The sequence below is a fragment of the Trachinotus anak genome, unplaced genomic scaffold (genome assembly GCF_046630095.1).
Source record: "Trachinotus anak isolate AG129_WGS33_773 ecotype Australia unplaced genomic scaffold, CSIRO_AGI_Tana_v1 ptg000001l, whole genome shotgun sequence".
NCBI lineage: Eukaryota > Metazoa > Chordata > Actinopteri > Carangiformes > Carangidae > Trachinotus > Trachinotus anak.
The window spans coordinates 11,438,170-11,465,425 of NW_027273852.1; the positions used below are offsets into that span (position 1 = coordinate 11,438,170).

General features: G+C 39.8%; 3 protein-coding genes across 4 annotated transcripts; 1 reads left to right on the forward strand and 2 right to left on the reverse strand.

Annotated features, from left to right (window-relative positions):
* Positions 1-1,897: 1,897 nt before the first annotated feature.
* On the reverse strand, positions 1,898-11,671 carry LOC139620635 (OX-2 membrane glycoprotein). Its single transcript, XM_071476364.1, has 7 exons — positions 11,425-11,671; positions 10,711-10,824; positions 10,274-10,594; positions 9,020-9,349; positions 5,048-5,332; positions 3,787-3,888; positions 1,898-2,288 (listed from the first exon to the last, which is right to left on the reverse strand). Exons 2-7 carry the CDS (start codon positions 10,790-10,792, stop codon positions 2,281-2,283), a joined length of 1,128 nt encoding a protein of 375 aa, XP_071332465.1. The 5' UTR covers positions 10,793-10,824; positions 11,425-11,671; the 3' UTR covers positions 1,898-2,280.
* A 640-nt stretch (positions 11,672-12,311) lies between these two features.
* LOC139620601 (Golgi pH regulator) lies at positions 12,312-18,118 on the forward strand. Its single transcript, XM_071476300.1, has 14 exons — positions 12,312-12,582; positions 13,142-13,201; positions 13,382-13,485; positions 13,572-13,678; positions 13,799-13,900; positions 14,093-14,213; positions 14,393-14,473; positions 14,597-14,706; positions 15,298-15,386; positions 16,234-16,326; positions 16,507-16,602; positions 16,984-17,073; positions 17,186-17,251; positions 17,374-18,118. The coding sequence occupies exons 1-14, from the start codon at positions 12,541-12,543 to the stop codon at positions 17,578-17,580; spliced, it is 1,368 nt and encodes a 455-aa protein (XP_071332401.1). The 5' UTR covers positions 12,312-12,540; the 3' UTR covers positions 17,581-18,118.
* On the reverse strand, positions 18,115-24,048 carry pdzk1 (PDZ domain containing 1). Of its 2 annotated transcripts, none has more exons than XM_071476290.1 (8): positions 23,849-24,048; positions 21,719-21,928; positions 21,386-21,599; positions 20,314-20,646; positions 20,001-20,197; positions 19,699-19,923; positions 19,311-19,622; positions 18,115-18,562 (listed from the first exon to the last, which is right to left on the reverse strand). In XM_071476290.1, the coding sequence occupies exons 2-8, from the start codon at positions 21,923-21,925 to the stop codon at positions 18,509-18,511; spliced, it is 1,542 nt and encodes a 513-aa protein (XP_071332391.1). In that variant the 5' UTR covers positions 21,926-21,928; positions 23,849-24,048; the 3' UTR covers positions 18,115-18,508. The 2 variants fall into 2 exon arrangements, with proteins under 2 accessions (XP_071332391.1, XP_071332383.1); XM_071476282.1 differs by having other exon boundaries at positions 23,813-24,028.
* Positions 24,049-27,256: the final 3,208 nt, after the last annotated feature.

Sequence of the window (27,256 nt, forward strand, 5' to 3'; positions counted from 1 at the left end):
TTTAACAGATGCCCACATACTCTTTCCGCTGACCCCAACCAACATGCAAACAGACTTTGAAACTTATAGAAATGTTTGAGTGAGAAAGGATTTGACGGCATCTGAGCGAATGGCCTCAGTCTGCAGCGCCGCATCTTAAGAGCCTTTTGCCTGGCTAAGCAGGAGTCCGCTGTCTGATATGAAGTCTAGCTGTAAGCTGATATGCACTGTATTTGTGCTATGTATTTATACAAGTGCTGAGTTAAATATACAAACATATATGTAACAGAACTAATAAACACTGTATGTTATCCCAGAGCGTATGAATATGTGCAGTAAGCTGTGTGTGTGCACAACATGTGGAGTTTTTTTTTGTACTGCAAGGTCCACCATAACCCGCCTGGCTTAAGATAAAAAAGGCCTTGAAAAATGTGCATCTGGCAGGCAGGTGTGGCACACCAGAAAGGAATTTTATGTCTATGAATCCAATGTACAAAGCTGAGCTGAAAAAACTGGAAGGGTGGCAAGATTTTCAATTTAGAAAGATTCAGAAACTTATTATGTTTTATATTTTTATTAATCTGTTTGTGGTATTTATTATATCAAGTTTACATAGTTGGTCGTAATGCACTGTTTCATCTTTTCTTCATTTTTATCTGGACTACAGATGCTCTATACCAGACTGGATGCTACAACACATTTCCATTTATTTAAGAAATAATCTGAACCTACATTTCGGAGTTGTTGTAATGTAAGATAACTGATCTTAAAGTCTGAAGTCTGGTAACCTGGATGTTATTCTCCTATTGATAAAGTAGATGAGAGACAGATTCAATCCATATGCTTTGATATTTCAGAACGAAGTTTACATTTTTAAATGCATGTATAGATACAAAGATAATATATCCCAGAAGCATCATTACATTATATTTTAGACATGTAGGTGCCACTTTCATCCACCAGACACATGAGCTGGCCTTTAAGCTTTTGCGTATTTTTAGAGGAGCAGAGTGGCTCTGCGGGTGTTCTGCCTACAGCCCCAGATAATTTCTAAAACCAGTAAGCCACCCTGCCTCAAAATCCCCATCACAGCCCAACCTGAGCTCACACAGGAACTCATCCAATTCTATGATGTAGAGAGGCAACAAGACAAACATTCCTTTCAGAGGCACTGAAAAGGTTTCAGTGTTGCTTCCTCAGAGAAATGATTCAAGCTATCTGTCCATGGAATTTAACTTCTACACACACATACACACACACACACACACACAAACACACACACCACGCACAAACAGACAAAACGTGGGAAAAAAAGACATAAGCATGCAGTCATTTTAGTTTTTCTAATGAAGACTACCCATGACCCCACCCTGCGTTCACAATACACAGGTACAAGAAGAAAAACCTTAAAGGGAAGCTCATACTGCCAATAAGCTATGTTATTTTAATAAATAAGGCTAGCAATATTCTATAATTTTCCTATAGTTACATATCCCATGAAAATACCAAAATTATCAAAGCATTAGTCTATCGCTACAATACTGGTTTGACTTGGGAATTACCTTAAAAATAAGAATAGGTGCATTCAAAATTAAAAAAAGCTAAAATATTTCATGATACAGCTGAGCACTGTAGTTTTTAGTAAAGGTTACTCAGCCAGCAGTAAATAGTGCATTTGTTGGGGACTATTTTCATTCACGGATTAATACATCTTTGGTGCACTAGTGAGTATTTATGGAAGCAGAATGGTGCCTATCGCATCAGCTTAAACTAAACAACAGTGCCCATGTTCATGTCACGTTTTTGGTCTTGTCATTGGATTTGTTGAATAAGAAAACTATAAAATAACACCAGAGTTATTGTAAGGACCAGGTAAAAGACAGAGACAAACAGAGGAAAGTGTTTAACAGACATGAAATGTGTTGTAACAACAAAATCGCTGTGCTTTTATTTGCCGTACAGTGACTCTGCTGTTCGTTGTGAAATCTGTAGCTATCGACTCAATCAGCTACAGAGCCAGAGAGAAAAACATGATCCAGTCAACATTTGCTCACAGACTTGATGTGAGGACAGCCTGGATATTATATAAGAGTCAGGTACAGAGGCAGAAGAGCAGAGTTGAATGTCCTATGGTTGGTGCTCATAAATAGGATTGTATAGAGGTGTGTCAGAACATCTTCCCTTTGTACCAAGATGATGATGATGACGATGATGATGATGATGATGCAGGGAATCAGTTCTGCAAGGTTGGCTCTGAGAAGCACTGCCTCTTCTTTTCAGGCTCTGGTCTGTTCTGAAAAATTAATCCACTGAAAAGAAATGCATGAAGAGAGCAGTAATGACACAATTGAAAAATACATCATCACATTTTGAAGCACTTAAGTTAAGAAAATGCTTTTTCAAATCTGACTTGGTGCAGCTGTGAGAGTATGACAAAGCTGGCAGCCATGGAAGGACCATCAAAGTAGTTCAATTGAGACCCCCCTTCATACTTAAAACTGTTCAACTTTGGAAAATAGAGACGTCACAGCTGCGCTTTCATAAGCTATATTCATACTGGTATGGAAAAATATTAATTAAAAAGAATTGTACATTGTGGCACTTGCAGATTCTGAGCTTGTATAATAAATGATTTGGAGTGATGAAGTCTGGAGCACACAGTTATAGTTAAAACTAGAATGAGGTGCATAGGTACAGGGCAAATAACATTTCAGCTTAAAACATCCTCATCAGAGCAAGAGCAGGCAGTGGCAGTGGGAACCGTGGACCTCATGTCTGAGGACCCAGGTCTGTGAGACAACAGGAAGAGAGAAGAGAGTAGGGCACTTCCTAAAGTATAAAAGCAAACCGTTTATTTAACTTTCACAAATCACTTTGCGCACCAGACCTCATCACTACACATAGTGTCTCAGTTATCTCTACTGAGGCACCGTTTGAAGCTCTGCCTTGGCGAATGTGCAGAAAGCAGTGATTTGACATGTGAGTAAAGTGCAGATGGAGTGCAGGTAGAAACAACATGGTTTTGATGAGACTATGAAGCTCTGTAGAGCTGAGGGGAACTGCAAGGTCAGGTCATAACCTTTGGGTTTTTCACTTTTATGCATAGTAATCTGATACAGTGTTAATATAAACATATGATTAGTGCAACTGTAATGTTAGCTCATGCTGATATTACTGCCTGTTTAACAAAACAGCAGATCTCAGGGCACAAATGAAGCAGGACACACCTTCTGTCCTCTGAGTCGTGCTTGTCTGACTTCTATTTAGTAGTAAAACCAGTGTTTATAGTTAGTATTGGTGCACACCCCAACAGGCCACTGTTCCTTTTCATTGTTTCTGTTGCACCTAGGCAGTATGCCATAACCCACGGTGGGGAGGGAGCACGAAACATAAAATTTTATTAAGCTTTAAATGATTTCATGAGTTCATTAGAATGACAGTGGTCTGGATGGAAATCAGTGGAAACTGTACCGAGTAAGCCAGGAAAATACTTCAGCATCAGGAACGGTGCGGTACTACTGCTCTAGTTTTCTGCTCTGTATGGCTCCATGTCTCCATATTCTCTGAGACTTTGCCTCCACAAACAACATGGACTGCTGTTTCATTGTGTCTTTAATAATTCTCTTTATTTTCTCTCTACTATTTACTACACATTACTTCCTGAATGGTCAAAAGGGTGTGTAGACAAATCTAATTGGGTGCACAAAAATATGACACCTGGCAAGAGAATCTGTCTTCCATCAGTGCTCGATGTGAACCCTGACGCTGGCAAAACCTAAAAACATACAACAGGCATCACACACTCACCTTCTTTGCGCAAAAAACACTTCCAAAGGCAGAAGCAGAGGGACATGACCAACAGAGCTGCTACTGTGGTGACTGAGATCAGGATGGTGAGAGCCGTCCCAACTGGAGGGGAGAAAGACATAGAAATGATTTGCAGTTTTAGCAGTTTTAGCCAAGCCTCGTAGAGGCCAGATTAGTTACAAGAAGCTGAAAGTACATGTTGGTATTTGCGTCTGTGTGTACTGTCAGGCCTGTGCTAATCTGGATACTGCTTCACTTTTATGTACCATCACTGAGATAATTTGAGATATAATCTGAAATTTTACCGTTTAAATTCTGTAAAATGTGCACTCATGACCCATGAAACCAAGGTAAACTCAGCCAAATGAACCCATAACAGTCGCACACATCACATCACATTACATTCTGCACCATTAGCTGCATTGAAGTGTGTATACTATGTATACTATGTGTATGTGTGTGACTGTGTGCATATATATATATATATATATATATATATATATATATATATATATATATATATATATATATATATGAATCTAGCCAGTATCCAGCCATCTCAACATAGCACAAAGACTGAAAAAAGAGGGAAACTCAAAAGCTCACAAAACAAGTTATAACATACTAAGACATGTCTTCTTGTTCAATCCTTATAAAACCTTAAGTGTTAAAAATTCAGTAATTCAGTCATTTTACAGGTGATATGTGGTAGCAGCTGCAACGTTGCGGGGACTCCAGGAAGTTGCTTATACCAGCCAAAAAAATAATCTGGGTTTTTGCCTGGATTAACCAAACAAAATATATTAATTAGTGAGCTTTAGAGGTGCTGGTTGTTGGATCTTAGGGCAGGGCCAGACCAGCTGTTTCTCCTTGTTTCTCTTCTCTTTGCAGCTAACCGGCTGCTGGCTGTAGCTTCATGTTATTGGACAGAGATGAGAGTGGTATTGCTCATCTCCTCTAATTCTTTGCCAGAAAGTCCAGATACCAAAAACTATGTCTTTCAGCCTAATCACTTTTACAGGGGCAAGTAAACAGAGGCTTATCTGAGGACTTCTGTAATCATGGCTGTCCTCTAGCTAAGAGTCAAAAACAATCTCTTTAGACTACTTTAGTAGTAGTCTGGGTTGCTGGTAGGGTTCTTGTAAGGTGGGTAATGATGATATAAAGAAGGCTAGATATAGGCTTTGACAAACCGAGACACTATGCTAAATTTCGAAATGGCGATCCACATGGAAGTGACGCTTCACTGACACTAACTCACTTTTAGTGTTCATGGATACAGCAATCGGTGACTCAAGCCCTCTGTGGTGCACCAAGCATTTGACGGAAACGTCTTTGAGCAGCCCTGACTGGACGGTCAGTGTACTGATGACCAGAGTGGTGCCGTCGCCCTGTGGAAGCTGTGTGGTCACAGGGGGGCCCATAGTCCGGTTATCTCTCTCCACGTTCCACACAATCTCTGCTGGGGGACGCGACACACAAGTGCAGTTGGCCTCGATCACACCTGGAGAGGTGGTCTTGTAGCTCACCTGGGGTTTGGGCAGCACTGAGGGAAATAAACAGAAAGAGTTTGAGCTACCATCATGACACACTAGTGCACATTTATAAACAAACTGCACAGAGATGTATATGGCAGGTTCACTGAAATGCCCTGTGCTAAGGTATTAATACATTCTTTCTTCTTCCTTCGTTCTCTTGTACTTTGTGTGAAATGTACAAACCTGAAAGCTCTGGAAATGTTATCACATAAGGATAAAAACACTAAGTGAAATAAATAAAGCATGCAGACAGGAGTGGACATATGGGACATTATTATTTTAATCCACAAACGGGACAAAATTCAGAGTTTGGTTAGGTTTGTGTTTGTGCATCTTCAAAGTGTCTTTGGATAAACTGCTAAGAAGATACCTGGGGAAAACCTTGAAGCCTTTGGATCAGTTAGAGTATGTGAATTCCTGCACACTTAAGATCCATAAGTGAATCTGTGGCTGTTTTCAATTCTCTGTGGCTGAGTGAGGAATGTGATGCACTGGAACCAAGAACATTTTTGTTGGCAAGAACACATTTAGCCACAGATATTTGGCCCTCCTAGTTTCAGTGTCCTCACACAGTTCTAGGTGATGAACTTCACCCACTATCGGTCTGGATAGTATCAGATTTTGGGGTGGGTAAAACCACTACAGGAAAAAATTCTGATAACAATCCAGACCATAATTGCCTACGAATGAGCATGAAGCTGGTGTGAAATTTTAAAGAATGATGGCTCCTACTTAGAATTACATTTCCATATGGTTGCTTTTCTTTATCTTAACACTGAATTTATAACATTCTGTATCCTTGTAAGTAATATAAAAAGGCATTTACAAATGGGATGGTATCAAATGGATTTTATTTCTATTCGGCTCCTTCGAAATTATTTAATTTGTGCTGCATTTTGCAATTAACTTCACTAACATGCTGTACTTATGCTGTAGTTAAATTTTGAGTATGTTCATGCTATATTATTTTGTACATCTACTTCACTTAGTTTAAGTACTTTACTATAATTACTAGTTACATCGCAGAATAATATCTTGCACACTAAAGAATTGATGAGCTCATAAAATATGATGATATAATTTTTATGGATTAAATTACACAACATGATCTTAAGAAGCTAAATTTATCTTCATCATAACCAACTAGAACATTAAAATTCTGCTTAGTGAAAATCTGTCAAAATAAATTAAAAAAATAAATAAAAAAGTAAAATATACTGTATAATAACACTAACTGGGGGTGTTTCTATGAATAAAAAACTTACCTTTGATACTTATACATGAGTATATTTATGTACTTTTATTCAAGGAATATTTTAAATAGGTATTATTACTATTATAGGTGTATTTTTACACTGGTTTACTAATTCTTTTCTACAAGTAAAGGATCTGGACAAGTCTTTCACCACTGACATTTTGTATGACATAACATAGCGTGAAACTGTACAGTTGCGTTTGAGGTGCTCCCTTCATCCCATGCTGAATTTAACCAGCTAATTGAATTGTCACATAATGACTTTTGCAGCGCAATTGCATTACTGCACAAATTACAATTTTTATGACCTTTCCAAAAACTTAGTGATGCTCCTAAGACATTTTCAGCCTTGGATAATATATTTTCAACTTGCATAAATCCTCAAGGACATATAAGCACCTATCATAGTAAATAACAAGAAGAATGTGTGTGTGTTTTTGTGCGTGTATTGGCGATCACTGTTTTTGGACAGCATGTGTGAGTGAGTGTGTGAGTAAAGGAGGGCGGCATCACGTCATCCAGAGTGGGATGAGGGTGGAAGACTGTCGGCAGCAATGAGCAACAAGAAAAAAAAACAACACATTAATGCTAATTGAGCCCCACTATTAGAAACACCTACTGTACTGTACAGTTCAATTTCCAACAAAAGCACATCTGTTTGCTGAGATGACTGTAAGAGAAAGGGAGCAGGAGAAAAGTGGGAAAGCGAATGAGCAAAAGGAGAGAGAGACAAAGCACAGAGGGAATCACTGTCTGCTGCAAACACTGACACAGTCATGCATCAGGACCTCACTCCCTGCCTCCATCATTCTTTCGAATGGCCCATTCTTCACATGGACACACTGCTCTGTGTTTGTGTGCTAACAAATCATCCGACAGCTTAGCTTTGCTGCTGTATCATGAAAACATTCAGCAGCTACTTTCAGGAGGAAAAGAGGAGCATTCCTTTCTAAATCCCGAGGGTACCTGTCTTTCCTGCAGACATGAGGCCTTGGGTTAAGTCTCCCTGCATTCGCACTAAGGTCTGCCTCTGTTATTTCTCCCACAAGAGCCGCTCCATGCTCACTCATATCTACCCTGCAAGAATGTGCAGCTGAAAGACTCGTGCTTATTGTTGATAAAAACAAAAAGAAATACTCTCTCACTGAGGTTATTTTTGGAACATGACTGTAGGGCTGGAGGTGTGTCTGTCTGTTGGTCTAACAGTTAGTTAACACTAACTATAGTAAACCGTCATTTTGATGAACTGCCTTAAAATTTGGCATGAAGTGTTTCTAGTTGTCACATAGGAAGGCAGAGTGAAAAGCCAGGGTGATATATTTTAACGATGTGCATTTTCACACAGTCCCTCCTGGAAGACATTTACAGTGTTTCACTTGGTTGCTCACACGAAAAGTGCCACAAATAGTGGTCACACATTTAACTAATGAAAAAGAGAGCTAGGGAGAGAGTACGTACAATGCCTGCCCCAACTCTCATCCCTGCAAAGCTGTCCAACGGTGTGACGTGCGTGCGAATGTTGGCTCGTTGGTTTTGGAAAGTTACAGAAATGGTCAGACACAGACACTCCCAATCTGATGCCTGGAAGTAGTTGGGGAGGGGGTTTCTGAAGCTATCCGACCACCTGACAAACAGTTCGGAAGGAGCAAAAGTTCCCTTAAGTCTTCCACTCCTATTGACCTTATAGATCCCCTGACTTTTGAACTAGCGCCACCAACAAAACCATGTTTTTACTAGTTCAACAATTTGTTTAATTGCAGGGTAACCCAAAAACTAACAACTGGATTTAAAAAAGCATTATAGAGTAAGTTTACACATTTCAAGAAGCTAGTGTGAGACTAATGAAGTTACAGGCAGTTCAGTAAAACTACAACTGACTGCCGGATCCCCTCTTGATTTGGCAAATTTAGACTGCAAAAGCCTCATCTTAACTTCAGCTGAATGTTAAGAGAATAGTTTGACATTTTTTTGGAATCTTTGTTAAATTTTATAACCTTTATGCAGAGCCAGGGTAGCTGTCTTCATACTGAGGCATCTGGCTGCCATACAGATGAGAGTGGTGTCGGTGTTCTTCTGTAACTCACAGCAAGAACGTGAAAAAGCTTATTTCCTAAATAAGATTTTGTGTTCAGGAAGCATTTTGCTCAGTATGAGGAGTTTGGATTTTGTCTCTCATCTTGGAATTGTGATAGGAAGGGAACAACCTGAGCAGGAGGAAAGATAAGAGCGGCTAATAACACTTTTAATGCACATATGAGCATGTTAATCAGTGTGTATCATGAAAAAGTCTGAACATATCCTTTAACCCAGCTTTATGGCCAGTGTACTGAACATATAGAACCTTAACTTAGCCTTAGAACCTTAACCTAAACTTTTATAAAGCTTATTTGCAATGTAAAACCATCACCAGTAATAGCTGGTTAGGGAAAAAGATGTTTACCATAGGTGGAGAGGCAAACCGTGGAGCTCTTTGGTTCCTCAGAATGTGTGTTGTACAGGCAGGTGTAGCAGCCCTCGTCCTGGATAGCCACAGGTTGGATTGTGAGCTGGCTATGGGACAGGGAGGCACTGAGCCAGATCCTTCCCTGGTACGGTGGCTCAATCATGGGGTCACTCCGCTTCGCGAAGGAGGCCACTTCTGTGGAGCCTCCTTGGGCAGGAGTGTATCTCCATATGATCTGCTGCACCTTTTCAGGCAAACCGTAGGAGCACGAGAGGGACACCTTCTTGCCGCTCACTGCTGTCTTGTTGCTCTCAACAGTGACATGCGCTGGGAGTTAAGAAAAAAAAAAAAAGGCCACCATCCAGTAAAAGAATGATGGACAGGGAGGAAAGATAAGGAGAAGAAGAAGAAGTTAATATTCAGAAATATGAGGCACCCAAACAAAAACCAGTCACTGGAATCTGCACCAGCTGTTTCTGGTTAGCAGAATGAGCCCTCCTTCTCCCTCTGCTCCACAGCTCTTTATTAACATGACTGGCTGAGCCTCAACAGACTCATCAACTTGTGTTCAGGGGTTAGGGGGTGGTTAGGGACATCTGTATGCACATATTTTCAGTAAATCCCTGCAGCAGATTGATGTTCAGGTTGTAGGGAGGAGTACCTATCCCTGGAGTCTATTGGAGAATTGGTTTTCTTTAATTCTCATGGGTGGGGGCAAAAGGCGGGCATCCAAGTTCAGTTAAGCCAAACATCAACAGGGGCAGAAACAATGGAAACTGAACTAAGAACACTTGCTAGGTTGTGTAATTCCTCACCTATATTGGTAGCTTTCTCTAACAAGTCTCTCAAACTCAAAACAGCATGATGAGAATGATATTGATTCTGTATCAGACAGAGGACACCTCATCTGATTCTAGATATTTGAGGTCCTTAGGTCGTCTCAGGGATGAAATCCGTCTGCCTATAGTGTGTCTCCAGGATCATTGCTCAACCTGGCCACAGTGTCAATTTGAGTCATTTTCCTGTCTTGCAATACATAGTCTTTCACTGAACTTTCAAGTGTGTTCAAAATTTTTGTCCCATTTCACACTGTCTGTAGAGCACCTAGTGTATTTTTAAAAAGCAGTAAATTCTCAGATCAAACATATATAGGTATTATCTAAACAATAACATATTGGCATTCTTCCATGTGCCAAAACTGCATTTATGTTCATTAAAATAAAAGTAGTTGTTGTTAACAGCTGTACTTACCAGTAACAGTGAGGCAGGTCTGTCCCTGCTTTGAACCAGAAGGATGCATGTCAAAGATGCAGGTGTAGCAGCCTTCATCGCGGAAGCCCACCCTCCGGATTGTGATAGCCGAGGTGTCCTTTGGGGAGGTGGCGAGCTCCACATGCTGCTGTCCACTCACACTGTCTCTGTGGCCGGGCTGGTAGCTCAGCAGGGTCTGGTTCTGGACATCCAGCCAACGCACCTGCTTCAGGGATTCACCTCGCTCCCTGGAAACACTGCATGTCAGAGTGAAGGGCTTCTCCACTGGAGCTTCCAGACGCTCTGGTGCAGTTACCCTGCCTGATACATCCACCCTAATGTCAATTACATACTGTACATGAAAAATACTCCACTTTGGTGTATTTATGAGGTCTCATTTTGACTTTTTCCTTCTCATCTTATCTTTACACACTCACCCTGTAGTCCTCCCACCAGCAGCAGGAGTAAACACACCTGCAGACTTTGGCTACAGGAGGCCTGGATCATCATCTTCTTCATTGCTCATTTAACATGGAGATAGAAGAGTGGTACTGTGATATGGAGAAACATCAGTTATCATTAGTCAGGCCAGCATGAACTTGCACTCTCCTATGATTTATACAACTCGTGATCCAGCAGTAATACAGAGAGAATGTTCACAAGCTGAGTTAACCTCATTTTCTCTACTCCCGGGGCCAGTTCAGCTCCTGTGGTCACTAGATGCTGTCCAACATGTTTAACTGCATTAAAGCATCCAGAAAACTGTACCGTGAGGTGTAGTGTGAATATATTCAATTTAAGTGCAACAACGTCCAAAGTGCAAAAATGTTCAGATTAGACATAAATTTTAAGATAAGACATAAGAGCTCTTTAGACACTGGAACTGATTTTATTTTCCTGCCACATCACTGACTAAATCGACTCTAGGGTGAATTCAAGTCTTCTACAATGACTTGCAATGAACTGTGGAATGAAATAAATAAACTCTTAATAAACTAAATAAATAAAAACCTATTATAGTTAATTACCAAAGATATACAAAAATTATATAAAAGATCCACAGTTTTTTTTTTTTTTTTAATTAGACCATGTGTAGCCAGGTGAACTGAAAAGAACTGAATTATCTTTCATACATAAAACAAGACACTCACCTCTACTTGCGTCCTAAAGCAAAAGTTAAAAGCCAGCAGTTGGGGATGTTCTACCTCTGCAACATCTTGCCCACCCTCAGGATCCAGCAGTCTTCTGAAACTCCACTCCAGCACAAGCTCCAGTCAAAACTATTTTTACTCATCCGAGTGTTTTCTATTTTGTGGACCACCAACACAATGAACACCAGCCGGTGGCAGCTCTGGACTTGACTTGACTGGAGGTTGTGGAGTACTGAATGCAGGCAAAAAAAAAAAAAAAAAAAAAAAAAAAAGGCAGATCACGTCTTGGGCTCATAGCGCCCTCTAGTGTCAGCCAATGCGCATCGCCTTGTGAGGCAGGTGGAGCCGTGTCAGTGTGTGGGCTGCACTTCCTGGTGAAGCCGATCTGTAAAGATGAGGTGGAATAATGTGGATCTTTAGATCTAAGTATCCTTGCTTTGATTACTACCAAAGGGGGAACAAATTCTCATGTGAAATAATCAAAACAGTTCGAAGTTGGCAGACAATACTGTGTTCATGTAGGACTCATATGAAGGGGCTCACAGTGGTGGTAGTAGCAGAAGAAGAGGACGTAGTAGCAGTAGTAATAGTGGTTATTTCAATTGTAGCTGTACCAGTAGCAGCGGTAGTAAAAGAGGTAGTAACAACAGCAGAGTAAGTTAGTAGCTTTATCACAACAGTTCGCTGTTTTGTCGCCCTCTGCAGGTTCACACGCTAATTACAAATATCCTCACGGAAATAAAGGCATACAGTAATTAAGCTCATGATTTACTGTGAATCAAATATATATGAGTTTTTCTAATATAATCAAAATCGAATATATGAATCTTTTTTTGCTCATTCTTTTTTTATTTTTTATTTTAGACGTCACAGTTTGCAACGGAAGTGTGCTGGTCGGACTCATATTAGCGACGCACCTAAATGGGATATCGTTTGTAACATGACAGCTGAGCAACAAATCCTCCGAAAATGAGCTCATTAGGAACAAAACAAGCGTTTCAAACTTGATTGAGGCTGATTGTATTTTCTATCAGCATGAAGTGAAGCTGTCCTCGGTTCTGCTTCACCTGTACAGTGAGTTCTCGACGGACTACAGGTTTATTTAAAACAGACATTATGTCGTTCTTAGTGGACTCAGTCATCATGTTCACCTCGCAGGTAATGTTGAGTTGGTGAATATACACACATGAACCATCAATTTCTTGAATTGAAAAAGAACATTCAGGGCATGTTGTAATGATAATAACATTAATATAATATAATATGAGCAGTATGGATAGCTTACATTCTTGGTAGAGCGTTTTGCAGAAGTTTTTGTTCGTTTCTCGTTATAGTATTGTCGATTTTAAAACTACTAGCTATCCAATAAAGACATCTGGTAGCTTTCATTGCTTTGGTGTAAAATTCATTCAATTCAAATTTCGTGAATTGTGGCCAAAATGCAGAAGACGGTGTTGACCAGCACTGAGTAAAAGTTTCAGCTACTACAAGTGAGGGTGCTTTCAAAAAAATAATACCATGAATAGTTTTTTTTTAAATTTGTGAATTAACTTAATGCAAAGTGTTGTAAATCAAATGCTTACAAAAGTGGTTGCTTGATGTAGCACAGACAGGAAAAATGCGTTTTTATAAGAGGTATTGCTTATTTGAAAAACAGGACCCTGTAATGTTCACTTTGTCTTCCTCCTCCACATATTTCCCATTTAATCCATGACAGGTGCTGTTCTTTGGATTTGGCTGGCTATTCTTTATGCGGCAGTTGTTCAAAGACTATGAGGTACTGTGTGATCCCTGCCATTTATTTCCAAACAACCACAAGGGTATATGTGTAGATCACTGGCATTTTATGATAATAAAAATGCACAACTGCACATAATCTGATCTCTGAGCCTGCATCAGCGCCTGGATATCTTCCACGATAAAGTTTTCGACTGTCTGTTCATGTGTTTGTTGACAGGTGAGACAGTATGTCGTCCAGGTGGTTTTCTCCATCACTTTTGCTTTTTCTTGTACCATGTTTGAGCTTATCATCTTTGAGATTCTGGGTGCCTTAAGCAGTAGGTAAGTACATTTTCTATTAGATAAAACAATTTTCTATTGCAGCTTATCTGTGATGAAGAATTTAACCTCTCATGTCTTTGCCACAGTTCCCGGTATTTCCACTGGAAACTGAATCTGTATGTGATACTGCTGGTTCTAATCTTTGTGGTGCCTTTCTACATTGGTTACTTTGTTGTCAGCAACATACGCCTGTGTAAGTACAGGCAGTTTTAACTATTGAATATATAATATTTTAACTTAAAATATCTGATGCTGTTGGAGAGATGTTATTTCTCACATGTCAAGGTAAACTCTTTGCTGTGTGTCTGTGTAGTGCAGAGACAGAGGCTTCTATTTGCCTGTATGGTGTGGTTTACCTTCATGTACTTCTTCTGGAAGTTGGGAGATCCATTTCCCATCCTCAGTCCAAAACATGGTAAATGTGCATCCTTCTCCTGTCTGGACATTAGTCTGTCATGTTTGAAACATTGTGCATGTGATAATTTTTGGATGTCTTATTTCTCATAATGTGAGAGTCCCTTATCTGCAAATAGTGTCAAAAGGCAAGTCAAACCGTGGTGTTGCTGTTTTCAGTCTGTTGTTGTCTTTTTTCTTTTTGTTTTTTTAGGCATCCTGTCCATTGAGCAGCTCATCAGCCGTGTTGGTGTGATTGGAGTCACTCTCATGGCTCTGCTGTCTGGTTTTGGTGCTGTCAACTGTCCCTACACTTACATGTCGTATTTCCTCAGGTAAGCTCAGCTGTGCGTTTTCTATGACAATACCCACAACTGCTGTATCACACACCCTATTAATCTGAGTTTCCTCACATGTAATTGTTCTAGATGGTAATTGTAACTCTGTTTGCATGGCATTACTCAGACACAAGCTACTGTGACTTTTATGCTCCTTGCTTTTGTTATGTTCACAGAAATGTAACAGACAGCGACATCCTTGCTCTGGAGAGACGGCTGCTCCAAACTATGGACATGATTGTCAGCAAGAAGAAACGGTGAGCAAAGAAAACAATCTATTTATTCTATTTTATCTTTGAAGGAAATGACTCAAACAAATCACTGTGCCACCACAATGTGCAAAGTGTTTGTTCTCTGTGTGTGTGTGTGTGTGTGTGTAGAATTGCCATGACACGAAGACAGATGTACCAACGTGGGGAAGACCAGAACAAACAGACGGGATTTTGGGGCATGATCAAGAGTGTAACCTCCAGCCAAACAGGCAGTGAAAGTATCCTTTGAATTAATACCCAGTTTGAGGGCAAAAAAGTCCGTATTTGTTTTTTTGTTACCTCAGTCAATTCAGAAAGTGATGAGACCCCTTCAGTTTTTTTTCATATTTTGTTATGTTGCAGCCTTATGCTAAAATAAAAAAAAAAAATCAATGAAATCATCCATCTGAACTCAATACCCCATAATGACAAAGTGAAAACTGAATTTTAGAATTTCTTGCAAATTTATTAAAAAGGGGAAACTGAACTATCACATTGACATTAATATTCAGACCCTTTGCTATGACATCTGAAATTCAGCTGAGGTTCCTCCTGTTTCTCTTGATCATCTCAGAGATGCTTCTACACCTTCTTGTCCTTTTTAAAAAAAAATAAAAATAAAAATTAATTTGCAAAAATATCTGAAAATTTCTAATCATGGAGTATTGAGTGCAGATTGATGAGTGTGTGTGTGTGTGGGGGGGGCTGCAACATAACACAGTGTTAAAAAATTGAAGGGGTCTCAATACTTTCTGAATTCACTGTAGATAACTATTTACTGCTAGGTATTACATGTGGTAGATGTCAGCCTTGACTACCTCCCCCTCCAGACCTCTCTCTGATCCAGCAGGAAGTCGATGCTCTGGAGGAGCTGAGTCGACAACTCTTTCTGGAGACTGTGGACCTGCAAGCCACCAAGGTAACACCTGTGCATGCACATGCGCAAACACACAAGCACACTATGTTCCACCTAACTATGGAGAAACACAGTTTTGACCTGCACAGTTTATAGCTGTATTTTATGACTCCTGTAAAGGCTCAGTTGAAGTATAATTTGTGGTGCAGTTTCTTCGACTACCAAGGACTGCCCATCCCTCTGAGATTCAGTCAACAAAGGACCATCTCTCAAACAAATTCACAAACAATTGCTGAATGTTAACAGCTTACAGCTTTATCACCCATTAACCTGGGTACAGGTGTCTGTGTTTTCCATTCAGTTGTTGTGCAGCTTTATTTGTGTTTGAAGTTTGTATCACCCCTAGCTTCTCAGCTGATTGTTACGGTGGTGGTAGAAGTGCTGCTGAAAGAGGCCTGTTCTGGTACTATAAGGCACCTATTTCACCTTACACACTCAGTTGATTCAAAATTTGCAGGATTTCTCCTTCTGTAATTTGAACCAGGTTTATTACCATCCAACTCTAGATCTTCACATGCAGTATTGCATCACACGATCTAATAAAAAAAAAATTATCAAGAAAAAAGTGATCATAAACTTTTGATATCATGCGGTCAGGTCTGCCCTAGGCCATTTCCATGGTTCATTGAGACTATATCAATAGCATATCATTGATATCAATGGTTTTCACTCAAATCAGTGCCTGATTACATTGTTTAAACTTAAACCAGCAGTGACACTTAGACTAAGAACCATTAGCCCATGTCACACACATTTATCTATACACACTACGCCCGTTTTAATTTCCTCATTTGCAGATACATGATAAATGATTTGCTAATTCTTTACGCCCACCTTTCCTTATCTTTAGGAGCGAATTGAGTACTCAAAGACATTCCAGGGGAAATACTTCAACTTCCTCGGCTACTTCTTTTCCATCTATTGTGTTTGGAAAATTTTCATGGTGAGAACATTCACACTTGTTTTCTAGCATTGTGTAACTGCCTCACACTCGCACATAAATATCTGTAGGGCTATGGCCCTTACAAAGTTACATAATCACTCTTTGTTGTGTTTTGTATTGTCTAAAATGTGGTTAAAAATGACTGATTTATTTTGAAAATCCCTACCTTGTGTATCATAGGCCACAATCAACATTGTGTTTGATCGAGTAGGGAAGACGGATCCAGTGACGAGGGGTATTGAAATTACAGTGAACTACTTGGGTATTCAATTTGATGTAAGACACACACACACACACACACACACACCTGCACACATGTCATACAGCATGACCTCCTGTAAAGATAATTGCTGGCCCATTATCATCTCTCTGCTTGCTTTCTCTGCAGTAATCCTGGTCATGATTGTTTTAAATCTTTTTCCACGTAGACAACTTATTTGATTGAATTTCCACAGCTCGCTCACACACACACACACACACACACACACACACACACACACACACACACACACACACACACACACACTCAGAGCATGACATTACATTTAAATTTGAATGAATAAATGATGAATATAAAGTCAAAGGAGTCATCCTGTTTCCCTACTCTAATTTCCCTCTCCATTGCTTTCCTTTTTGTTCTCGATCTCCCTGTCACAGGTTAAATTTTGGTCTCAACACATCTCTTTCATCTTGGTGGGAATAATAATCGTTACATCCATTCGTGGCTTACTCATCACCCTCACTAAGGTAAAACTGTCTTATGATACATGTTGAAATGGCTACATATCTCAAGGATAATAAATCTGTGAGATTTTTTAACAGTATGCTATTTAACGTTTAAACTTTTAATCATTTTCAGTTCTTCTATGCAATATCAAGCAGCAAGTCTTCCAATGTTATTGTGCTTGTTCTCGCTCAGATCATGGTGAGTGTTGTTATTATTATTATTATTATTATTATTATTATTATTATTATTATTATAAGAGAGAGCACGGCCTACAAACAACAGATAAATCCGAAATGTCTCTGTGTGTCTTATTCTAACAGGGGATGTATTTTGTATCATCTGTGCTGCTGATGCGCATGAGCATGCCACTGGAGTACCGCTCCATTGTGACTGAGGTTCTAGGAGAGCTGCAGTTCAACTTCTACCACCGGTGGTTCGACGTCATCTTCCTGGTCAGCGCCCTGTCCAGCATCCTCTTTCTTTATCTCGCCCACAAACAGGCACCAGAGAAACACATGACGCTCTGATCCCCTAGTGTGCATTTCTCTTTAATGTGACTCCTGGCCCTCGGGGCAACTTTTAATCTGGGATTCAGGGATATCCAGAGATCCTGTTTTTTTTTTTTGTTTTTTTTTTATATATACAGGATATAATTATCTGTACTGCCTGTTCCTGAATCAGGAATGGCTGATTGTTGGATACAAGTGATGAGAAACAGAGCACATCAGGAAACAGCTTTGAAGATGTGCTCTCTTGAATTAAAAGGTATTTTGAGAAAAACACTTCTACAAGGAATTTAATTTTACCTGCAAATGCAAACACTTTGTTCTCTGTGCTCTTCTTTTGGCCAAAATGATTTTTTTTCCTTTATCTGTCTGAACACACTGGAGCTGTACTGTTCACGGCACATCCCGGCTTCGTTCTCACTGAAGTGTAAAGTGTTATAAATGAAGAAAAGATCAAGATGTCACCCGTGGTCTCCATCCTGAAGTGGCTCTTATTTTCATCAAAATATGTCATTGAATTGGGAACACAAAATGATACACATAAAGAAAGCTTAATTCATATGGTATGTGTTCATTTATTTGTGTTAATGGAAATTGTCACTCATTTACATTCATTTTAGAGAGGTGTACAACAAAGTTTAATTTTTAGAGCATTAAATAAAGGCAGCAGTTTCTTCATAGAGGAAAATAATCCATGAAAGGCCATAGTATGTACTGGCAACACTGATAGTGTTATCTTAAGGTCTGTATGTAGTTTTAACTGGAACATGTTTTTGCTCTCAGCCCTCACATACAGTTGATGACAGTCTATGATTTAATGATAGAGTCGATATGTCTCTTCTATGATCTTAATTGGAGGAAGTGAAGCCCACAGAGCTGATTTTAAAAAAGTGGATCAACGTTAGATTGACAAAGGCCAAAGCAGGAAATGTGTCCTTAAGGTGGCTGCTCAGAGTCTCTCATCAAAACTTTCGTGAGATGAAGATGATGAAACAGATGAGACCTACAAGAGGGAGATAATAAAATCACAGTTATTTCAAAGTTTATTAACATTTTTAAAAGTCAGTTTTAGTTTAAAAAGGTAAACAGAGATTGACATGCTAGGTCATGTCCAAGCCCTAAATAAGATTCAGCAAGTACATGGCCACATAAACGAGACCAAGAGTCTACAGTCATGCTAGTGGCTCTGTGAGGTTGTACTTGGGCACAGTGTGGAGTTAAAAGCTAATGTCAGCATGCTAACCTGCTAATGCTAAAATTTAGGTCTGATCGTGGTGCTCGATGAAAAGCCAGAGGTTTTCCTGAAGTTGTTACAGTTCATCGTATCCAATAGTTGGTGAAACATTGCATAAAAACCCCCCCCACAAATGTCAACCTCGTGGTAGCATTAGAGGAAAAATCAAGGGGTCACCAAAGTCTGTAGGATGGATGGTTGGGGAATTTGTGTGCTAAATTTTGAGGTATTACACTGGTTAAGTGAAAAGTTGAGTTGAGGGTAACTAACTCCAAGAGGCTTCTTTAGGTCTGACTGACTGATGAGGAGATCCAGACGTTTAGCCTTTGAGGCTACGACCAGTCCAGTTGCCCTCGACTCAACATTTCTTGGATAACATTTCATAACAATCCAGTTGTTGAGCTATTTCAGTCTGGACCAAAGCAGTAGACAAATAAATCAACATTCCCATCCCAATAGTGATGCCACCGGCATGGTCAAAAACGTTGTGTGTGAACATTTAAAAAGCACCACTCACTCTCTCTCTTGATAGTTCAGTTGGGGTTTCAGGTTTGGCCTCCTCATGATGTCTCTCCTCTGGAGTTTCTGCAGTGTGGACTTGAGCATAGGATGTTTCCCCAAGCAGCAGGCGTGTGATAGCTACGCCTTTAGCTTTGAGCTGGTCATAGACGCTCCTCTTTGCCACCAACATCTCCAGAGAGCTGCCACTACTGCGAATAATTGCCACCGCCTCCTCATGGCTGCTCTGCTCTACATTTACCCCGTTCACCTCCACCACAATGTCCTCGTCCTCCAGGCCTGCCCTGTCAGCCGCTCCACCCCTCACCACCTGTAACAAAAACCTGTATTACCTCTTTGATTTGAAATAGTGCTGGTCAAATAGTGGATGTCCTTTTGAGTCTTACCTCCTTGATGTACTGTCCGCACACGCCTTGGATGCCGTTAAGGTGAAAGCCGTATCCAGCAGAGGTCCTCTCCATCTTACAGAGTTTAGGCTTGAGCTCCTCTTTCCTTTCCTGAACAGGTGTGGATGGTCGGACAGGAGCAGGTATCTTAATGGCCTCTGTGTAACTGGGCGGTGAGGTGGAATCCTGCATCTCCTCCCAGAAAACCATTGGAGACACCTTCCCCTGTGAGGGACACAACATGAGAATATATAGATCATCTGTAAGATATATTCAAGTTTGACAGTGGTGTCTTTACTCACCTGTTTATACATTTGATCTGTCTCTTTGTCCACCACCATGAGGCAGCAATTGTTGCCACTCTGCCTGATCCTATCCACCACCTGCTCATGGCTCCAGCTCTCCACCTCTTTGCCATCCACAGCCACGAGTCTGTCCATGTCCTTCAGACATGCTCTTTCTGCTGGGCTCCCTCTGTCTATGTCCTTGATGAAGTGTCCTACACGGTGTTAAAGAACACATTATGAAAATGCAGCCTCCTCTCTGTAGATTGCAGATTAAATGTTAATGTAAACAAAGGTGTTATTTAAATGATTGTATTGATTATGGGCTTGCCTGTTTGCTTGGGCTCCTCTCTGAGCAAGAAGCCATATCCATCAGGTCCTTTGGTCATGTTGATGATGCGTGGCTTGTGAGGGAGGTACTTAGCTGTGGCTAACCATGCTCCTATCTTCATACGCTTGTTCTGATAGTACCTGTCTGTTTCCTCATCAGCCAAAAGGAACATTATGTTGCTGCCCGCCATCTTGATCTTGTCCACAACCTGATCGTGTGTGTAGTCTTCTACGTTCTCCCCATTGACTTCCAACAGATGGTCGTTGACTTTGACTCCAGCTCTGTCTGCCATGCCTCCTGGGATCACCTCGGTCATGAACAAACCCTGCTCGCCTAAAGAGGATGATACAGAAGATATGAAAAACAGAAAAAAAAGAAAGAACATCTTTTGGTCGCAAGGTGGTGAAAATAATTTTCATGCCTTTCGTTTGGCTCCTGTTTCACCTCCCAACTTTCTGGAAAAGAGCTGCAGAGAGCAACTAGACCAAAACAGGAGCAGTAAGATGAGCTGCACCTGTTTTAGTCCAGTCTCTAATTTTACACATTAAAGAATGTTTGTTTAAAGGCACCGGGGAGTACTGCTGTATATGTGAAAGAGGTTGTATAAAGGCTTTTGCAGATCCCGAGGGGGCTTAATTAATGGATTCTATCACTTTCTAATAAGATGTCTTTTTTAATAATGGGCTCCTACAAGTTTGCAGTTGTAAGTGTAAGTACTTAAATTGGTATTAAGATGTAAACCAGCAAAATAACTTTTTCACTCCCTGGAAACCCAAAAGTTGTTCTTATTAATGTCATATGGCTTATCAGTTAATAAATAGAAAATACTCCTTTAACCATTAATGAAACCATTAGTTCCAACTTATAAACCTTTAGAAAGGGTGTCCTCTTGGCAAGATCAGCAGATCCAAAGCTACCAATTCCAACATCAGATTTTTTTCTTTCGCTATATCCACAGAGGTAGTTTATAGGCTATATATTTGTGCTATCATTTGCCTCTCTTTAAAGGTTTTCGTAGTTTTATCACCAGTTGTCCTAAATTGCTATTCCCCATCCTGTCTCCTGAGCTCACCTTTAACTGAGCGAATAGAAAACCCAAAGCCTGAGCTGGACTTGACCAGGTAGCAGAGTTTGAGTTTTTGAGCCTGTTTGGCCACACCATTGGCAACTGGTGAGCTTTGAGGGTCGGACAGGTTTACTCCGTTGGCTTTTTCTTGCTTGTAGGAGGCTTCATCCAGGATGTGGAACGTAACGGATGCTCCGCTGTTTCTCACCATGTCCACCACCTGTTCCAGGGAAACAAAGACGGGTCAGAGGCAAGATGCTTGTCACAGGATTATTCCATCTTTCAAGGAGTCATTATTGATTTCATAATTACACTTTAGTATTTCCACATCCTCCTCACCTGTGAATGGGACAGGTCATCAACAAATGTTCCATTGACCCGGAGGATGCGGTCTCCATCTTTAATTCCAGCCAGTTCAGCTGGACCTCCCATTTCCAGGCAGCGGATCAGGTGACCCTCCTCACCATGCTCCACCCTCAGATAGAAGCCAAAAGTCTGACCCGGCCTCTTGGTTAGAGAAATCACCTTCGGCTTGTACCCGGCCATGTCCTGACACAGAGACGACTTTTAATACCACACAGACAACAATCACAAATAAAATCTTGGATGTCTGTCGTAAAAAGTGATAAATTGTTTTTTTTTACTTAAGTTAAAATATTTTGCTCTCTTTAGTCATAACATTCATCTCCAAATGCTAGGCTACCAAAGTGGTTTAAATGAACTTAGAGATAAATATAGAAAATAGTCTAACGAGTAGATGTTTTGGTGTTTTGACGCTTTGCTATACACAGATTGCCAAGAGACAGACATAAGTGCTATGTTTTTCATTTTTCTTAATGTAACCCTTCACCAAAACAGCTGCAGTTACTGGATTTATTTTTAACCTTCAAGATCTGTCCTCTGCCTCTGCCTTTACCTGTCCCTGCTGTCACACTTTAAACATATTCATTAAATAGCAGAGAGACCTGGCCCTAAAGGAGTCATAGAGGTGCTGATAGCACAAGGATAAAACGTTAATCTTGCATGTCAGTGTTGCAGTGGCAGTTAATGGTTAACAGCAGGCACAGCTGACTGTGGTGATGACTCTCTTTTAAAGGACAGCTTGAACTTTGAGTGTCACTCTAATCCTCTTATTAGGCTGTTACTTCTACATCAGAAGGTCATAAAATGTGTGTTGGCATGTAGATAGGTGGATGCGCACTGATGTGCTTGGGCCTTATTTATTTATGGAATAACTGTAGTATACTGTCTGTTCTGTTAGTCTCATACACCTCTTCCAGTTTTGTCTCCGTGTTACATTTTGTGTTAATTTTGTGTTAATATTGTGCGCTATAGCAGTTTAACAGCAGTTTAACAGATGACAAAGACAAAACAACAACAGCAAAAGTCTTGTAATCCACTGCATTACTTGTATGTAAAATTGACAAAATACTAAATCACATGAAACTAAGTTACATTACTCAGCAATGTACAAGAGCACACATGTATGAAAAAAGCCTTCACACTGACTGCTGACTGATCTAAATGGCCCAGACAGGATCAGGAGTCAGTGCACAATTTCCTCCCTCAATAATCTCCTTAAGTCAATCAGACTTAAAAAAAATAACATTTCCCCTAGTGCAAAGGGGTATAAAATATATACAATAATTCCTGTTTCAGCTTGTGCCAAATGTAGCTGACTGAAGCTTACATTAAATGCAACATTTAAAGCCAAGACAGTTTTATGACAAAGATGTAGACGTCTTGAACATAAATTTACCCACATTTACCCCCATGTCATCCTAATTTGTACCTTTGGAAACTTTTTAATCTGTGCTAGAATTTAAAAACAGTGTTTAACAGCACACTGCTAATTTGCAAGAGGTTTGCAGAGATTATAAACTTAATAGGGCCAGTATCAGAATTACACTGGAGATAACATAAACAAACCTCAACTTCACTTTATTGCCTTCATGAAATTTTACTCTATTTAACAAAGGAAACACAGCTCACCCTCAACAAATAAACGCATACACTGTGTTAATCTACAGTTGTAGTGGAATTTATATTGCACTATTTGTCAGAGATTCCCAAATTTTTTGGCTTGTGTGACCCTTTAAAAGAAGCAATGTCACCCTTTCAAAAGTGATACTTAGCTTTGTTTTAGAGGCCTTAAGAGGAAAATTTACAAGAAATATTGTAAAGATTGCAAAAATTAAATTTTTTTCCCCAGGTTGCTCTTTTGTTCATCACATCAAATCATCATACGATGTCGTTAGATTTATCTTGCAATCACTTGTGCGGGTCCCAACTGCTGTATGATACAAACGATATTGGATAAATTTAGCAATTTAAAACTGGCATTTTTTTTCCTCTGTATGCTAAATAAATAAACATATGACATCATACAGCTCAGGGACATCAGTATGGTAGAGCATTTGAAATTAAACTCACCAGCTTGCCTCTGCTCAGTCCAAAGGAGGAGCTCACCTGTCACTGCTTAGCTGTTGTCTCCTGTAGCTTCAACCTGTCCTCCTCCTTCTCCTCCCTCCCCCCTCGCCCACCCCTTCTGTGCGGGGACTTTGACAGGACAAAGGTGAGCCTAAAGGATGAGTTATTTAACAGTGTCTCGTGTAAGGAATGTCCACGGAGGCAATGGTGCTGTGCAATCTGTTCTGAGAAAGAGAGATGGAACTGTGAAGCAAGTCAACTGCATGGAGGACAAAGGTAGATGACGCAGGTGGGGAATCATTACAGTACACACATCACAGACAGCACTACATCATGGGAGTTACATCCTGTGCATAAATACTTATTTAACTTAAGAAACAGTAATGGTCCTTAATACTTTACCGAAAAGTGGCCACATCACCTTACAGCTACACATCAGTATTCCAGTTGGTCAAAACTTGCTGATATAAAGGTCATAATAAACATTAGAAGAGTTCAGTTAGTTGGCTAAATTAATTTTAAACAAGTTTTCCAAGAAACTCCTCAACTGTTTTCACCTTAATGTCATCAGAGGTAAAGCTTTACCTCACTGTAGTCTTACATCTATTACAAAATACATTTTCCCTATTATCACAATTCAAAGTAAGAATTAAAAAAAAACCTTGCACCCAACCCAGTACCACAACAAAGTGTTTGTTCTTGAGTGAACAACAACAACATCCAGATGGTTCAGAAAGTTCAGGATAAAGTCAGGTGTTATTTAATCTTCCAGTTTTATGGTTGCTGTGCTATGTAACTATGGGAGAGTCCTTTGGTTATAAAAGACGTATTATGATACTGCTGTCCTCGGGATGGGACAAAGGTGACAAAAACTCAACCAAAGCCAAGAAAATCAAAGCTGCAAACATTAAGAAAGTTAAATAATTACTGTGCTGATGTCTACGGCAAGGCTTTTTTTTTTTGTCTCTGTTTAATAATTGTTCAACATGCTATCCTTCATTTCTCACAGCCTCCAGGAGGACTGTAAATCTTGCTAATGTTATTAATTTACACCATTAATTTACACTGCTCTGGAGTCTTGAGGTTTTCAGTTCAATCCTCAGCACCAACTGAGCCAACTACATTATTTATCCTCATATTTTCACCCTCAGGGGGCAGTTCTATGCAGTTGGTAGGTTTACTTTTACTGTAAGTAAAATTTTGAATGTATAATTTTTACTCTTATTTTAATATTTTTTTCCATAGTGGTAGTGCTACTTTAATACAAATAAAAGATCAAAATACCACCACTGAGTACCTCAAGAACTGTACTTAAAGGCACCATATGAAAGACTGTTTTTGTGAGACCTCACAAATATTTCCTTTCTCATAAAACAATTACAAACCCTTTTAGCTGATGCTTTGAGACCTGCATTAGTTGCACCTTTATATTTCCTTCTCTTTTTGGCACACTGCTACTTCTTACATAGCATTTCAGCCATAATGAGTATCGACAGATATGCATATTTCTTGTTTGAAAGATGAGCTGATACCCATTACTGTCCTTCAGCGGCCTGCAGAAATGTGTATTATGTTGCCCCATGCTCATGCTGTACATACAGAATTGGTGATACAATAAGGTCAACCTATTCCTATACAGGAACCTTATCACTAAACACCACTGAAAGAAGTATTCAAAACCTTTACTTTATTGAAAGTACAATGTAAAAATACTAAAGTGCAAGTGCGTGTCCTGCATTCAAAATTTTACCGGAATAGAATAATATCATCAGCAAAATGTGCTTAAAGTATCAAAGTAATTGTTTTTATTTAGAAAAATGGCTACTCAAAAAGCATTTCATTAGTACACCTGCTCTTTCATATCCAGTTTAGCCAATCACGTGGCAGCGGAGTAAAATCATGCAGATACAGCTCAGGAGCTTCAGTTAATGGTTACATCAAACATCACAATGGGGGGGAAAAAATTATCTCAGTGCCAGACAGACAGAGTGTTTCCGAAACTGGTGAGCACCTGTGAGAGTTTTTACTCACAATGGTGTGAAAAACAACCAAATTTAAAAAAAACAAACAAAAAAAAAACATGTGCAGTTGAAGATTGAAAAAACACAGCCTGGTCCGATATCTGATTTCTGCGGAGCCACACAGATGGTAGGGTCAGATTTTGGCATCAACCTGCCTTGTGTTGAAGGTCCAGACTGCTGCTGGCGGTGTAATGGTGTGGGGAATGTTTTCTTGGCACTCTTTGGGTGTGCCAAGAAAACCTGTAGTATGTTGCTGAGTATTGTTGCTGACCATGTTTATCCCTTTATGGCCACAATTTACCATCTTCTAATGGCTACCACCAGCATGATAATGCACCATAAAGCAAAACTGGTCTCAAACTGGGTTATTGAACAGGACAATGAGTACAGTGTAATTCAGTGGCCTCTCCAGTCACTAGATCTGAATCCACTAGAATACAAAGGGAGGCACTACCTAGTTTTATCATGGGGCTCCTAATAAAGTGCTCAGTGAGTGTATTATTATATAATTTACTTCTAATACTAATGTATCACCGCAGAAGTATTCATACTAATGTTGAAGCTGATTGAAGTGGAGTTAATTGTTTGGTTGTTTAGTTCAGTGGCTATAAATGGTAAATGGTCGGCACTTATTACATGTTTCTACTGTTTTCCACCACTTCCTTTCCTTCACACTATAAGCCACATTCACTCATTCACTCACTCATTCATTCAGCGCTTTGTCTATGCATACAGCGCTCTTCTACTACACACACACTCACTCACACACCGATGGCATATTAAGGGCAGTTTGGGGTTCAGTATCTTGCAGACTGGAAGAGTCAGGGATCCTCAGATTAGTGGACCACCCCCTCTATCTCCTGAGCCACAGCTGCCCTTTCCAGAAACTCACAAGATAAATATTTGTAGTCATTTTTGGTACTTTTCGCTAATTTTAGTTTATATTTGATATTTTCACCTCTTTGGGACTCAGCAGTTATTTAAATAAAACCATGTAAATGTCTCCTGATGGCACGTCCAACTACTCTTAGACATCTGAAATGTGACAAGAGGCCCCAGGAGACAGTGGGTTTTTGTAAGCTGTTATATCAAAAAGTTGGAGCCACTGGTTAACTGGTCTGTGATTTGCACTTTATAAGATCATCATATGTTTTGAATGTAAAATCTTAATCCATAAAGTAACTAGTAGCTACAATTGTCAGATAAATGTAGTGGCATAAAAAGTACAATATTTGACTCAGTTGTGATGGAGTATAGTAAAAGTTCAAATATGTACAAGTATGCCAAACTGTAATTAAATACAGCACTTGACTAAATGACCTTTGTTACTTTCTCATATTGGCTTTCACAGGGCACTCGGGTAAAAAGCATGAGGTGCTGGACTGTCTGCTATGAACTGAGAACAACAGCAGGAAATGGAAGAATC

Coding starts and splice junctions, on each gene's coding strand:
- pdzk1 (XM_071476290.1), bottom strand. CDS start 21,925: ATGGCCGGGTACAAGCCGAAGGTGATTTCTCTAACCAAGAGGCCGGGT. Junction 21,600..21,718: donor ATGACCTGTCCCATTCACAG/GTGAGGAGGATG, acceptor TCCCTGGAACAG/GTGGTGGACATGGTGAGAAA. Junction 20,198..20,313: donor AGAGGAGCCCAAGCAAACAG/GCAAGCCCATAA, acceptor AACACCGTGTAG/GACACTTCATCAAGGACATA.
- LOC139620635 (XM_071476364.1), bottom strand. CDS start 10,792: ATGAAGAAGATGATGATCCAGGCCTCCTGTAGCCAAAGTCTGCAGGTG. Junction 10,595..10,710: donor GCTGGTGGGAGGACTACAGG/GTGAGTGTGTAA, acceptor TGGATGTATCAG/GCAGGGTAACTGCACCAGAG. Junction 3,889..5,047: donor TGTATCCATGAACACTAAAA/GTGAGTTAGTGT, acceptor TCTCCCCTCCAG/TTGGGACGGCTCTCACCATC.
- LOC139620601 (XM_071476300.1), top strand. CDS start 12,541: ATGTCGTTCTTAGTGGACTCAGTCATCATGTTCACCTCGCAG. Junction 15,387..16,233: donor TGGACCTGCAAGCCACCAAG/GTAACACCTGTG, acceptor CCTTATCTTTAG/GAGCGAATTGAGTACTCAAA. Junction 16,603..16,983: donor ACTTGGGTATTCAATTTGAT/GTAAGACACACA, acceptor TCCCTGTCACAG/GTTAAATTTTGGTCTCAACA.